Genomic DNA, 16,310 nt, shown 5'->3' with positions numbered 1-16,310 from the left:
GCACTGGGCTGGCTCTGATTATCTGATATCTCTGCTATTGCTGAGAAGGAAAATAATTTTGGCAATAAGAGATTCTTGGAATTTATCCAAAAGAAACCATCAAAATGCTGATGCTTTTATAAACGAAGATGTTCATTAGAGTGTTAATTATACATTACCCATTGAAGCAACAAAGCTAAACAAAACCCTGGAAGAAACAAAGCAACTTCTAATAGAAAGGGATTATGTAAACTCTGATAAAGTCATTTGATTCAGTATTATGCAACCATTAAAATGGTGCTAGTGAAACTGTTCATAAGGATATGAGGAAATGTTTATAAGTGCTAAAATTTTAAGGTAAAACAACTGCATGTATAAAATGTTCTCAAGTAAATAAAAATGCTATGGAAAAAGTCTGGAAGGAAATAGATAAACCCTGATGAGATTACCAATGATATTTAGGGAGGCAAAATCAAAGAGTGGAGGAGCATACCAGCTTTGAAGCCAGACAGACCTGAACTGGAATCCAGCCTGACCACTTACTAGCCGTGTGACTTTGGGCTGATGTGACCTTTCTTAGCTTCTGCTTCCTCCCATGTGAAGTGATGGCTAATATGGGATTCCTTACAGGGGCCTTTAAGGAGTGAGATTATGTATGTAAAGGAGTTAGCATAAGGCCTGACATATGGTGCATGCTCACAGAAGAGTGGCAATTATTATTATTATTATCCTTGTCCTTTCCATAATGGAAATAATTTCATAATGAGAAAAATATTTTGAAAAACATATGAGCTGTGTTTTACTATTTTTTTCCCCCTCCTTGAAATATTGTACAAAGGGTATTCGGGATGGGGAGCATCTGGTTGACTCAAGATCCTGGTTGACTAGAGTTTGCTGCATAGGATCTCGTGGTGGTGATGCCATGCCCTTCAGGACTGGGCCCCATTTGTGGGGGGGGGGGACAGCCTCGAGAAGCGCAGATCGAGAAGCTGATGCCCACATCCCATTGAGGTGTTACCACTACTACACTCATGTTTAACTCCTGAATTTCCCGATCAGTTCTTCAACTGCCCAAAGGGGTCATGGACACGGGTCCTTGAGGTTATACAAGGTTGTTCAGAGGCAAGATCTTGAAGATGGGGTGAAGGCCACTTGAAAAGTATGACCAACACTCCTCTGTGTGTGAAGGACATTCCTCTCCTGGGTTGTGGATGCCAGTGTGAGGGCGGGATGAGCCTCTGCCCCAGTTGGAAGAGACCAGGCCATGGTCTCTCTGCTCTCTGAGGCTACCTCCTCACCTCAGCTCCGGCAAGGTCAGCAAGACACTTTAATAGGGCTCCCTGTGGCCCCTTTTGTTCTAGTTCTGACATATTTCAACTCCCTTTCTGGAAGAACAAAGAGACAGGATGCATTCTCTACAGCATAGAGCCTGTCATCTGGACTATGATAAAGAAAAGGAGCAAAAGAATCCACTTTTACCAACATCCTTTCTCTTTCTGAAGGTGTCTGTGCTGGGAATGGGGCAGCGGTCAGCACCCTGACAGAGTATAGTTTCTGGCACTGTGCATGGTCATCTTTGTTAAAATATTTGATCTCCTATTTTATTATTTTAATCATTTATTTTTTGAGTTTATTTGAGACAGAGTGAGTGAGTGGGGGTGGGACAGAGAGAGAAGAGAGAGAATCCAAAGCAGACTCTTCACTGACAGCGCAGAGCCTGATGTGGGGCTCGAACCCACGAACCACGAGATCATGATCTGAACTGAAACCAAGAGTTGTACACTTCAGTGACTGAGCCACCCACGTGCCCCTATCTCCTATTTTAAAGACCTAATTTTCGGGGTGCCTGGGTGGCTCAGTTGGTTAGGTGTCCGGCTTCAGTTCAGGTCATGATCTCACACTTCATGGGTTCGAGCCCCGCGTCCGCCTCTGTGCTGACAGCTCAGAGCCTGGAGCCTGCTTCGGAATCTGTGTCTCCCTCTCTCTCTGCCCCTCCCCTGCTTGTGCTCTGAATCTTTCTCTCTCTCTCTCTCAAAAATAAATAAACATTTAAAAAATTAAAAAGAAAATAAATAAAGACTTAATATTCACGTCTGGAACTGTGAGGAAGAAAGTGTGGCCTGTTAAACCCTGTGTGTTGTGAACTTGCCTCATCCAAAGATGGAGCTCTCCTCACTGAAGCTCTCCAGAGAGATAGAAGGTCTCATCCTCATCCATAAAGAACACGATGCAAGTCAACAATCCACAAAGTATGCTCAGGGTGTAAGTGCCATCCACCAAGTAATCTTCCTAGTAATGAATGTTCAACTGGCTAAGCTTTTTCTTTTCCAACACTTTCTGATCTGATCCCAGTGTGAACTGTGATCTATATTATGTTTCAGATGCAGATAGCCCACATTTAATTGGAACTTGTCAATGTCCTAGATGCTAATGACCCTGCCAGTGTTCCTTGATTTTCACACCGAATTCTGAGATCTATGGGTTAGAGGCTAGAAAGATCAGTGTGGTGACTTATGGGTACAGGCTACTATTTGCTTTAACTTATGGATGCTCCTTGACTTCCTCAGAGAACACCCTTCTAGGTTGTGCAGACTCCGGGATCTATTAAACAACATAACCAATGAAAACTCGTCAACCAAAGATCTTGACCGATTTATGAAGAACATTCCTCTGGTTTGAAGAGGTGAGTAAATGTTGAGGAAAAAAAACATGTCCTTTGAGCTAGATACTTTCCCTTGAGAATTCAATCTATTGGCAATGAGCTAAATAAAGATTGAGGTTAAGAAATACTTGACTTTAAGGAAGGAGATAAAATGATAATTTGAAGCCTTCTGACATTTGGCAGGATTTTTACTCACTTACACAAACATGTGTTGATACAGAGGTGAGTAACGCATGATTCTTACTCCCTCTAGGAGCTTAGAATCTAGGGAAGAGAAATGCAATAGAATCCATTAACTTTAATACCAAACAGAAGAAAAAAGCAACTTTGAGAAAGTACTGAGGAACACAGAAGGACACGGAGTGAAGTGTTCTAGAAGATTGTTCTGAATCTACAGTTTCAACCTAGAAGTAGCCCCTAAACGTCCAGGAAACCAAGCAGGCACCTCAGTCCTTTACCCCCTGCTGCAAAGTTGATGCATCTCTCCTTCTCCTTCTTATAGGCCCAAGGGGAAATTTCCAATTTAATAAGAGACAAGTTGATTTTTCCTCCAAGAGGCTTCCCCTGGGTCCTAACCACAATGGGGTCTCTGAGAGAAGGACTCAGAAGCACCTGCTCCCTCAGGGGAAGGTGACATCTTCTAGGAAGAAAAAAAGTTTTGCTTGCAGAGGCTGGTATTTTGTTTGTTTTGTGTGTGTGTGTGTGTGTGTGTGTGTGTGTTTTAAGGTCTATGCTGAAAGCTAAAAATGGCAGAGGAAACAATCTCTTTCTTTGAGCTTCAAAGTCTGGAGTATTTTCCATCTCCTCACCTGAAATAACTTCCTTTTTTTTTTTTTTTTTTTTTTGAATCCCTCAAGGTCCAGTTGAAGATCCACTTCCTTTCAGAGCCTTCTCCTGACGTCTGGGCCCTCTTTTAATTTCTTTTAATTCCAGGGGTACCTACAATTTGGCCTCCTCTGGTTAGCCCTTAGTGGACTGCCTTGCAGTGCCCATTATATGGCAGAGCTTTCCCATTTACAAAGCTTGACAGATATCATCTCTTCTGAACATCAAAATAAGTCCTGAATCTTAGTCCCATGCTTCTGTCACTTTAGGGTGGAAAAGTGTACCCCCTGGGGTCAACAGACTGGGGTGGGGTGCTAACTCCCACTTTGGCAACGTGCTAGATCTGTGACCCCGAAATAACTATGTTATAAGGCTGCTCATGGTAAGATGAGGAATTGTTAAGAAGATCACAATAATATCTATAGTGGTCCATCACTCTATGTCTTATCTCTGCCAACTCAAGTTTTAAGTGTCTTAGAGCAGAGACCCATGTCCCAACAATGCCTGGACCTCCGCCTTCAACAGAGCCGGTGCTCAATGCATGAATGGAAGCACCCAGAAGTATTAGAACGTACCAGTCTTTTTCTGCCCAAATCCCATCTGTTCTTCAGTCTTCCATGATGGCAACTGGAGAGCCAAAAAGGCCGTTCAGAGAAGAGACTCTCAGGGAGAGAGTTTCTAGGCAACTTCCAGAGGGAGCATAAAGCCCAGATGATGGAGTCGAGGCCCACGCCAGCCAGCGATGAGAAGATTTCCTGAGCAGGCAGTGCCACCTGCACCTATGCCAAGAGCTTGGCTAGTCTGCCTCCTTTGAAAACCCATTACCAGATCATGGCAAGCAAAATTTAATTTTAAGAAGGGAAATGATTTATGTGCTACAGGAATAAAGAAGTGACAGAAGCAGGAAAGCTTGCATACATTTCATTTTTTGAAATTAGACCTATAATTTTTTCATTAAGGGAGGATGCCAAGTTGGGAAAGCCAATGCGTTCCTAAGCAGAAAATTACAGAGAGGTGTATAATCAAAGTCCTGTCAGCATCACAACCCCGTGCCTTAAAAAGAGTCCATGGGAACACAGGGCAGTTTACTATCTGCCCCTTTCAACCTCCAGCTCTCACAGCGCTCTCTATTTATACCTGCTTCTGTGATGAGATGGGGAGAACCACTCTGGCTGGTGTGCAGAAGAGACCGCAGGCCAGCGAAGGCTGAATCAGGGAGGCTGGTAGAATACAGACAAGCGAGGACGGTGGCTGGCATCAACATTTCCTGATCAGATTTTGAATCGTCATGATCATTCCCCTCCTAACCTCTCCAACACACACCAGTCTCTCTAAAGCCTACAGAACCCACTGTATATTCATTATCTAGAGAGCTGGTGACCAGTTATCTGTTTCCAGGCAGCCGGATCTTAGGAAGCTGGAAAGATCTTTCTGAGCAGGGTCCAAGATGAAAGGCAGTCTAGCGTCATTGTTCAGAGCATGGACGCTGAGCCAGAGGGTCTAGGTTCAAACCCTGGTTCTGCCACTTGATAGTTAGGTAACTTTACTGTGCGTAAGTCTTCTTACTTCAAAACATGGGGGAGAGCAATGATATTGACACAGAGTATTTATGCATCCACTCACTCATTTAACCCAATATTTATTACACACCTACTGTGTGTCTAGTATTGTTCTGGTCCCTGGGTGGGTACAGGGTTGTGAACCCGCTTTTTTTAAAGTTTACTTATTTATTGAGAGAGCGAGCGAGCGTGGGAGGCGCAGACAGAGAGAATCCCAAGCAGGGAGGCAGGGCTCGAACGCTCAAACTGTAAGATCATGACCTGAGCCAAAATCAAGAGTCAGACACTTAACTGACTGAGCCACCCAGGTGCCCCACGTGAACCCGCTCTTAAAGAGCTTACATTATAACACAGGTGGGGATGGGGGAGACAGACGATAAACATATAACAAAACAAATATGATAGTTAATCTCAGATAGAGATAAGTTGTAGGACGATAAGTACATGTTGGATGATGGGGTACAGCGGAACACGTGAAAAGGGGCAAGTCAGAGAAGACTTGTCTGGGGAGCAGACATCTGAGCTGAGGATGCAATGATGAGAAGAAGCCAGACCCATGATATCTGGGGAAACACATTCCATGCAGAAGGACAAACAAGTATTTCTGGAATGAGTGGTTGTTGAATGATCTTTACTAGCAAATGATACCTCATTTCCCCAGTAGTCTGTATAGGTATGAAATAATTCTATAAATGTTTTTTTGAGGAACCACTATGGACTTGGTAGGTGGGTAAGGTTGTGTGGGGTGGTGCAAGAGTTACAAGAAGATTTAGTTATTGATGAGTACTTAAGTAGTACTTGCCATGGACCATCTAAGTGTCCTAATCCTCACAGCTCTTGAGGTATGGTTAATAACCATGGCATGCCTATCCCATATTTTCCCAATCTTCTCCCCACATACCACACTGTAAGATCATTAGGAGTATAAATTGTTTTGTCTTATTTACAACTGTGTGCACAGAGACAAGAACAATACCTGGCACATGGTAGGTGTGTAATAGATATTGGTGCAATGCATAAATGGACAAGAACGTACTGAGTGTCAGGCACTGTGGTGGGCTCCCAGCATCCCCAGACAGCCTCGCTACAGTCCAAGGAACTTTAATCAATCCAATTTCCTTGAGCAGATAGAATGAAGGGGTTTAGACGGTATCTTTTGCTATCAAGAGGATTTTACAAATCAAGCGAATACAGACTTATTCTGATCCTCATTCTACCATCCCTACCCTAAGTAGCACTTTTGCCTGTGATTTTTCAATGACCTGGTTCTTTCCTGTGGTGTGTGTGTGTGTGTGTGTGTGTGTGTGTGTGTGTGTTAACTGATAACAATATCTATTTCACCCTAGAGAGGAATATGTTGATCTTGCTAATGTAATGGGATATAACTTTCTTGCTTTTCTAAATGAAATGTTAGGTGAAATATTAGCCAATATAGACACAAATCCTTTCTTCTGGAGTGAACAAGAGTTTATTGTACCCGTGAGTCCAAATAGTTTTTAATAACCCATTGAGTCCCCTCGGCTACAAAAGGAGTCCACAGTTATTTTAAAATATCCCTTCAAGTTCCAAAAATAGAAAAGAAATCCATGAATCCTACCCATTCCATATAGCATGACTCTGAAAGTTAACTTGCAGTAACAACATAAAAATTCTGTTTGTTAACCCTCCACAGAGATGGTACCCTAGCTTCCAATGCCTCTGCCCCAGGAGGTCTGCTCTCCAGCCCTCTTTGTGTCTTAGCGTCCTGGAAGCCAAGGCCATATGTTAATCATTACCTGTACTATTGAGCACATCCGATATACCACTACATTTACTACGTTGTATGATGAACTTAAACATTCCTCTGCCCCTACTTGGGCAGCACATGCAATAAACAGAAAGTACCAAGCATGGTCCTGGGTAGGCCACTATCTAATGGCAAACAGAATCTCTAGAAAATTTCCAAGACAAAACAGTCCTCCAAGAGAGATCTCTGAAGGTTAAGGTCTTCTGCATAAATAGCAATATACAAGAAGCACGGCTCCTTTTCCACTCTGCTTCAATTAAAGAGAAACATCTGCCTTGTTATCATTTGGGAGATCGGTGGGCACTGCAGGCAGGCAGCAAAAGCCTGAATGTGGACAGGGGCCAGGAGCAAGGCCATTTGATCATCGAAATCCACTGTGACCATGAAACCTACTTTGGCAAGGAAAAAAAAAATGTTTACTCACTTACAAATTCCCATGATCCTTAACAAAACAACTGCCTTTCCTTTCATTTTCAGCAAAACATGTGATGTTTAGAGGGAAGAGGCACAGTCCAGCTCGTCCTCTGCTTCAAAATAATTTTATGCATCCTGAATTTTCTTTCATAAGTCAAAGTTTCATTCCTCTTCTGTTTTCCTCCCTCCCTTGGCTTTTTCTTCTTTTGTCTAGAATGTCATTATTTCACCCAACAGGAAAACAGAAATGGAAAGTTCAGTGCAGAGTCAGAAAAGATTCTTTAAAACATACTGTAGAAAGTAGGAAAGTTTTCTTTTCCATTATGGTTCTAGAAAGAGTCCCAGGGCCTTAGAGGAACAGTTCCTTTATTATTTACAGAGCAAGATCAGTGTAGATGATTCTAAGTTGTCCAAGTCCTAAGTTCTAATAGAAACAGTAGAGAATCTTCATTCACCATGAGGACTTTTTTTTGGTCAAGCGGATACAGATTTAGTCTGAGTCTGGCGATGAGCTATTACTACCTGGTTTTAAAGATGGGACAAGTGAGGGGACTTACATCTCTTGCCCAGAGGAATAGCAAATCAGACAGGCGAGCCTTGATTAATACTGTGCCTGTTTATAAGCCTGGCACTTCTTTCCCCTAAATGGTTCCATGCTCCTTGCGCTTCAGCAAAGGATATGTTTTAATGCTGATGTAGCCACCTTCTCCCTGAGGAGAGGATCTCATGGTTTCCTGCACGTGGACCAAATGCCAAGACGGCAGTCCATCTCATCTCTGCTCTTTTCAGGTGAATTACCACATCCTTCCTTTAACTCCATCCCGTTCCTTGGTCAGGGAACACACACACACACACACACACACACACACACACACACACATACCGACCCCACAGAACTTAAGAGAATGTCTTATGTCTCTTTGTAATTCAAAACTCAGACTAAAATAAACCGTATCTTTTGTTATATTTTTAATTAACCATATCTTAATTCATTTAGTTCCACCCATATTTATGGACTGATTTCATCTCATTTATATATACTGGGTCCACCTTACATCTGATAAAGCTGGTACCTTAAATCTGTCCATGTACCTACTGTACTGTGCACACCTCTGTTTGGAGTTGGCTGTCAACACTTCACACATGTGAAATCAATCGTGTGATAGTCATGTAAACAGCAGGCATGACAAACTGGTAGGCATTTTATTGTTCTAACAGGGAAAATAGGCAAAATGGGTGCACGTGTGTGTTTTTCCTACCGTCCAGACAATAGCATGATATAAAGGACGGTATGCGTTTTACAAAAGAGGAATCAAATTATAAAAAGAGGTAAAAGCAAGGTGGGGGGATGGTTGAAGAATGCCTCATGCTAGGAGAGTCTAACAGGACAGTGGGGGCAGGAATTATGCACAGGGGAGAGATTTTTATGAGAAAAATTGTCATTCGTAATGTCACTGTCCCTTCATTATTATTATAATCTCATTTCCAAATTGCATGTGCAATACAACCAGTTTTCGCAATGCTTTAATGGGGAGTCCATTGCTTTAGTTTAAAAAATAGTCCATTTTCTTGTGCTGAGAAAAGAGCACATTGCCTTTAAGAGCATTGTAACTGACAAGACAGAAGGATTCAGGCAGGATGTCGAGGCTCAAGCTTTTCAATCACCTGCCATTAATATGATTCGATTTATGCTTATGTCATAGGTTTAGATATCGCACAGCGCTGTAAGCAGGGAAGGGACTTGAATAAAATACAGGGACGAAAGCAGATGGTATGCTATCAAAACCCTTCAAGCCTAAAATAACCTTTCCCAAGTAAGGAGGATAGTTAATTAAAACCAGGATATATTTACTCTATTCTGAATATCTCAATGTAAATAAAAATCAAAATGACACCACTGTAATGTGGGACTAAATGATGAAATTTCATCTATTCTATTTTTCTTTAATAGTTTCTAATCAAACTTTTCATTAAACAGCTTCATAAAATTCCATGGAGAATTTATTTATAGGGATTCATTGTAGATTTAAAAGCCTTACTTTTATTGTTCAATTAAACCTGTTATTCAGTGGACAACATTGAAACAGTGGGGAGGGGGGATGATGTCTGAGCAGTTGGAAGAGGCTGTCACACGCACAGAGGATGTGGGTCATCTCTGCCCAAGAAAGCCTAGTTTGGGCTCTAAAGCCACTGCCTGGGTTCGTCCCAGCCCTGGTCCACAGACTCATATTCCTGTCCCCCTGGTAAAGAGAAGGCACCAGTCCATTTATTGGGGGCAAACCAAGTAAGGGAAGGCCAACGGTTCACCCAGGGTGAAGGCAGCCATTCTTAACATGGAGAGTCAGAACATGAATTGTCAGTGATCTAGGTATTTCCAAAACTTTTCTATTAGTCTTTCTCCCTATCCTTTTTTTTTTTCTCTTAAGTTTTTATTATTTATTTACTTTTGAGAGAGAAAGCACGAGTGGGAAAGGAGCAGAGAGAGTGGGAGAGACAGAATCCCAAGCAGGCTCTGTGCTGTTGGCGTGGAACCCAATGTGGGGCTCGAACCCACGAGCTATGAGATCATGACCTGAGTGGAAGTCAGATGTTTAACTGACTGAGCCACCCAGGCGCCCCTCTCCCTGTCCTTTAAAACCAGACCCAGTCCTGCCTTTTTCATGAGGCTTTCCCTGACCCCCCTCCAAGGATCACCCCCCTCCCTGCCCTGGCCAGCCCAGTGCTAAATTCCTCCTGTGCTTGCTTTCTGCAACACTCACCAAATACTTAATCATTGACTTTCTTGTAACATTAGTTAACCTTTCAGGTGTGTTAATCCTGTCTTCCCCAATTAGATTTTTAAATCCTCCAAGCAAGCAAGAACCGTGTTTTATTTATCTTCTGAACGCCCTCTCTCACCCCCACTCCATAATCCCATTTAAGAGGAGAAAGCAGAAAATATATTAGTTAATAAAACAAACATTATTTAATCATAGGAAAGCAGACACTGTCCTTTTGAGAAGGGCCTTGCAGGTACGTTATGGCAATTTATGAATTCCATGTGTCAAAGGTGTAGCTGATAAATGCTATAAACCCTTTGCCATCAGCTCCACCATTCACCCACCTGGTGATATGGCTAATAAAATTTGATTTTTACAGCCTAGGCATACTGTTACCTAAATTACATTTGACCAATTACTGAAGTCACCAAACGTGTGGTACAGAATATATACTGTGTAGAAAATTCATCTGTGGGCCCCCTGGCACTCGCGGTAATCTGACAGAAGTGCTTCAGTCATCTGGCAGTGTTTAATATTAGGAACATTTGTTTAATGCTAATGAAATTTATGTTCTCCTACCAACTGTTAGTTGGTTGGAGAAACCCAACCCCACATTTTAACAAACTCTTTAACCCATGTTGCTTTCAAATACAACCAATTGGAGGTTTAAAAGGGTGTTTTCTGGAAATTTAGATGTGTGACCCAACATGGAAGGTGGGGGAGGGATGTTGGCGAAGGTATGCAAATCAGGTCAAAATAAGCTCTTTTGCGGGGGGGGGGGGGGGGGGAAAGGGTGTCCACTTAGGAGAATGAAATACTATACGAAGTACAAACTCAACTAATATTAAAGATTAAAGAAAAATCTAATATTCTAATGATTAGGCTAGCCATCTAAAAGCTCTTTAAAGGTACCTTTATTCCAAAAGAAAGCTTCCACTTTAAGAGGCTGGAGAAGAAAAACAGCATTAAAATTAGCTTTACCAGAAGAAAGTTCAGGAAAACATTCAAAAGTCAGATGCTTGTGTTTGTGAGAACATTTAAAACTAATTTAGTAACTCTTAACAACCATTGTGATCACTGTTAAATTGGAACTTCTTTCTATTACCAATTCCAGACACAACAGCTTTCAAGCTCAATGACTAATAACTCTTAAATTAGCCAAAAAGGTTAAAACATTTTTCATCATGTTACATTGTGATGCTCTTTGAATACTCTTAAGTGAGGGAAAGCATTCTTTCAGTTTTATTTTGTGTCAGAAATTTACAGACCTCTTCAGTGGCAAGCAGGACAGAGGGGTTTGGATGTCAGGGATATGGGGAAAAAAAAACAACCCTCAAAACAGAAGTGTTAAAAAGGGAAGATTTGTAGAGGTTGATCTGAAAAGAGAAGGTATTAAAAAATGTATTGGATACATTCATCTACTTGAATACAAAAGGTTATTTGAGTATTAAACAATTCTTCTTGGAAAAAGGAGAAAATAACTTATAGAAACACTACTATTCTCTTATAGAATGGCAGTCGTTCGGTAAGCCAGAGCTGTGAAAGGCATCCGACAAAAAAGTTTGTAAGGAAAAAAGAAAAAGCCAGGTCCGATGAACCTAGGTGCCCTACTTCTTTCCTCCCTTCTTTGTTGGATTATACATCATCCCCTCATCCTCACCCCTACGTACAATACCCCCCTGAAACAGGTGGAAGGCTGCCAAGGTCATGAATACAGTGGATTTCTCAAACCATGCTGAGGCCTGCAATTGTTTAGCAGAATAATCTGAATCTGAATAACCCACAAACTAGGGATCCTTGGGAAAGCATTAGCCAATGGAATCAAGGAGTGTTCCAACTCAAGGGGACCCCATTAGTGCTCCCTCTGGGCCAGTGGTCTCAGACTCTTCTTCACCCCAGGACCCATGAGAGATTCAGCATGGGTCGGTCATCATACTGGTCGCTCCATGGTGGCAATTCCCAAAGAAGGGGTAGGTGGGGGAGTTTCATGCCTCTGTAAGTACAGGAATTTCCAGGGAACATTTATAACTTGATAAAGCACCCCCAGGGCATTCTGATATCCCTGCCCAGCCTATTGAGAACCACGATATGATCCAGTCTCTTCAACACACAGATGAGAAAATGAAGATGTGAGAGATGTGACCCTGGCTTGCCTCCAGTCATTCACTGCAACATGCAAGGTCTCCCAAATGTATATCTCTTCTCCTCCTTCACTTCTATCTATAGAGACACATGACTGATCAGCTAGGCAGAGATGCAGATAAAGATATGTGTGCATATATCCATCTTTGGTGGGCATGGTGTACAAAAAATATATATAGATATCTGAATATAGATATATAAATAAGTATAAAAATATACACAGATATCTGAATATAGATATATAAATAAATCTTTCTATATTTTTTATACACTGTGCCCACCAAAGATGGATATATATGTGCATACATACATATATATGAAAAAAATTAAGGGGCATGGGGATCTATCTATCATCAGTCTATCTGTTCACCTTTATAGTACTGAAGTAGTCACAACTGGTGCATTTTTATAGTTCCTTATAACACGGAAAAGGGCGTGATCAATTAAAAACAAAAATCAGTATCCAAATAGCCAAAGCCCTCGAAGAAAGAACTAACACGGAAGCTTCTTGTCTGAAAGTCCAATTTCAAGGTCGACCAAGCAACTTTGGACCCTATACTGAACAACAAATTCTAAATAATAACCTTTTACCCTGGTAAACAGAGGCTCCCGAAGAGGCAATGACACTTCATGCCACAATAATTTTGGGGGGAGGGGAGGGGTGGCACACAGAGATTGTGAAAATAAGCCTTGTTCCCCATCACCGCTCTTTCCAAGAACCGAAAACAACTAAACACACACGCGCAAGTTTCAGGTAGGAAAAAAAAAAAAAAAAAAAGACTCACCAAACTCATCGCATATACTCTCATTTTCAATGAGAGTTGGGTGGTCAAACGTGTCTCGACAGTACAGGATCTGAGGGTTCTTGCTGACCACCGCAATGCCCCCCAGGGCTAATGCAAACTGGTCCGTTAGAATGGAAGACGGCTTATCCTGGATGCGTTTCAGCATCGATCGGTACCGGCAGTACTGAGGGTAGCTGAGAACGATCACGTTGGTTTCTTCATCGTCCTCCCCTAGACAAACGAGAAAAAGCTCCCATTACTTTCTTCCCTCCAACAAAGAACTGTCCGGGCTATGGCATGATTTCAGTGATCACTCTGGTTTTGTATTAAAATGTGTCTTCAGTGAGACTCTTCTACCAAGTCATGTTTGTCTCTGTCTGGCTGACGTGGGCATTCTCCCAGCCCCACTTCACCAACCCAATTCCACTAAAAAGCCTCGGGTTACTGGTAGGGAAAAGAAAAAGTGGGGAAAAGAAAGAGATGGGGTGATCTCATAGACAGATTAAGCAATGTTTGGGTCACCAGAAAGCAGCAGAACCAAAAAACTGTTTTGAAAGAGTCTGATATATATTTTAAGCATTAAAGTCACTCATCATAGGAAAAATCAGAATTTTGTGGAGCTTCTTTATACATATTTCCAGAGTCTGGTATTGCTACATTTTTGGATTATATATTCTTTCAGTGCTGGAAGTCTCTGTAAAGGTCATCTGGCCCCAGAGAGATGTCCATAAGTTCAAATAGCATCATCATCAAATCTGGTGGTGGGTAGTGCCATTCAACAAATATTTCTGGTTCTCTTTATGGTCGTGTGGAAAGACCATGCTTCCTGGCCCACTGGAGTCAAGTGACCATGTGACTTGTTTTGGCCAATAAAATGTGACAGAAGTGAGTGGCTACTTTAGGGGCCAGTGTTTGACTGACAACACTCTCTTTCCCTTTGTCCTGGGCATCTGTAATGATTCAGATAGTGGCTACTCTGCCATTCAGGGTCTTGGAGTAAGAATCACATGGAGCAGAGACCCCTCCTTGATCCTAAATGGACACAGAACACAAGCACAAAAGGAACCTTTGTTGTTGTAAGTGAGGCTGTGCTTTGGGGGGTTATTTGTTTTTGCAGCATGATCTATCCCAACTTGATTGATACCTCCACCTTCTTTGCCCTCCCCCCTTCTCCTACCCCCTACCTTCTAATGTTCCTCCAATCCATCTGGTAACTTGGCACATCTCAGAGAACCATGCTGAGAGGACTCCCCAAGCATCCTTGTGACAGCTCCATCAGAACCAACTTAGCTCAGAACATTTCAGCCACTTTAATGAAACTCTCTTTTACAATGATCTTAATGCTTATCTACACCTCTCTATATTAAGTGATTATTTATAAAAACCAGATTCTGCATGGAGGAATCCTGCCTTCATCTTAAGCCTGAGAAATGGCAAAAACTCCCCTTTGGTAGCCTGCCACCTGCACAATGTCAAGCTGAATTTAGGCTCCATGACCCAGTCTGCCATCACTCTTTATAACCACTCCATCAGGGCGTTTGTAAGCAATTCCCAGATATGTCACTGGCTTATCCAAAGGGAAAACACTCAATATTTTGAGTCCTTACCATGCTGCAGGGAATTGCACAAGACAGTTGTTAAGGATACCAACATTATCGTGGCCATCTGGTAACCAGTGGGAGACAAATGAGTCAGGACAGAACAAATGATAGAATATAACCAGTACCAGTGGAAGGTGTGCATGTGACCTTTTCAGATAGGAGGCCAATACCCAGATGTATTTCTAATTATGTTCACTTAGTTCCTCAGGCTGGAGGCTTCTTTGAGAATGGAGACGTTTAGCTGCTTTTAAGATGACATCTTTTAACAGTTTACATTTCTTAGACTCCTGCCTGGTTGTGGGTAGTCACTTTGTCAGCTGCCATACTGAATTAAAAGGAAATATGTTTACATTGAAGGCAAGTCCCCAAATGAAGTACAGTTTTTAAGATGCTGAAATATGCCCCAAGGCATTTAAATTTGAGATTTTTATGGCAGACCCAGACCCTAGTTCACACTTTGGGTTCAAATCTGTGCTTTCTATAGAGTTCAAGCACAAAGAATTTTATAGGAACTATCCACCAAACATCATCAGAACTCCAGACCACTGAAGCGGCCCCCAACGTGTCAACTGTATTATTATGCTGTATTTGTCCAAGACATTGTGGATGAGAGAGGGTATAACCATGGATTCTGAGGACTTATTTCAGCATGCTCGTCACCTAATACCATGTCTGTAAAGAGTAAATACTGTGCAAATCTATACACAGCTTCGAAAATTCTATCTTGGTTGTGCTGTTGGCTTTCTGTACGGGAGCAATGGTTGCACTAGTTTCTCCAAGTGGTCTTGAAATGGAGGGCATCCTGCTTTTCAGGTGGAATGATGGCAGAAGAATGGATGCTTCAGGGTTAGTTTTATAGCAGAAGATGTCACCTGCATTCTTGGGACCGTTTCACTTCCTTCTTGTCCCTTCATTCTCTTTCTGTTTTTCTCTGATCATTTTTCATGATAATGCCATCTCTAACCTCTCCCTAATTCTCTGGAATCTGCTCCCTGGCTATCTTTCGTGCTTAGAAATGACCTGGTTTTTGTTGTTGTTGTTTGTTTGTTTGTTTGTTTGTTTTTGTTTTTTCTCTTCACCTCATCCTAGCTCCAAACATTTATCCCTCTTTCTTCATGCAGTTCCCAAAACACAAGCCAAGCCATGAATCCTCTTTCTGTTGGAAGAAAAGCTAGCAATTTCCCTCTGGTCCAAGTCATGGACATATGTCCTATGATATCCATTCATTTTGGAGATATTACCTCTAAGAGTGCTCCCAGGACTGCCCGCATCAGAATCGCATAGAGTAACTGTAAAAAGGCAGGCCCTAGGGGCCTATCGAGGACCACTAACTCAGAATCTTGAAGGTTAGGGCCCAGGAATTTACATTTTTAACAAGCTCCCAAGTAGTTCATGCACATTAAACTTTGAAACCACTACCTCAGAGTCTGAATTTAGCTTTTGCACAGATGTATAATAATTTATTCAGTTTGGGTTTTGATTTCTGTTTCTGTATGTATGTGTAAACACACACACACACACACACACACACACACACACACACACACTCCACTTTCAATGGGAATATGTCTCGACAACCCATTATAAGTTGAAAATACCCTAAATTGAAAAGACATTGAATACACCCAATCTACCAAACGCCGTAGCTTAGCCTCACCTACCTTAAATGTGCTCAGAACACTGAGATTGGGCAAAATCATCTAACACAAAGCCTATGTTATAATAAAGTATTGAATATCTCATGTTATTTATTGAGTACTTTACTGAAAGTGAGAAACAGAATAGTTGCGTGGGTACA

General features: G+C 41.8%; 1 protein-coding gene across 1 annotated transcript in view; it reads right to left on the bottom strand.

Annotated features, from left to right (window-relative positions):
• Positions 1 to 16,310, bottom strand: part of ARID5B (AT-rich interaction domain 5B) — a 180,837-nt gene that overhangs the window by 79,123 nt on the left and 85,404 nt on the right. The window contains exon 4 of the mRNA XM_086679800.1: positions 12,912 to 13,142. Coding sequence (XP_086535926.1) covers positions 12,912 to 13,142 — 231 coding nt within the window. The remainder of the gene's footprint in view (positions 1 to 12,911; positions 13,143 to 16,310) is intronic.

Source organism: Puma concolor, chromosome D2 (genome assembly GCF_028749965.1).
Source record: "Puma concolor isolate L17-30 chromosome D2, mPumCon1.1.hap2, whole genome shotgun sequence".
Lineage (NCBI taxonomy): Eukaryota > Metazoa > Chordata > Mammalia > Carnivora > Felidae > Puma > Puma concolor.
The sequence above is the reverse complement of the archived record's forward strand: the minus strand, read 5'-3'. Positions and strand labels throughout refer to the sequence as shown.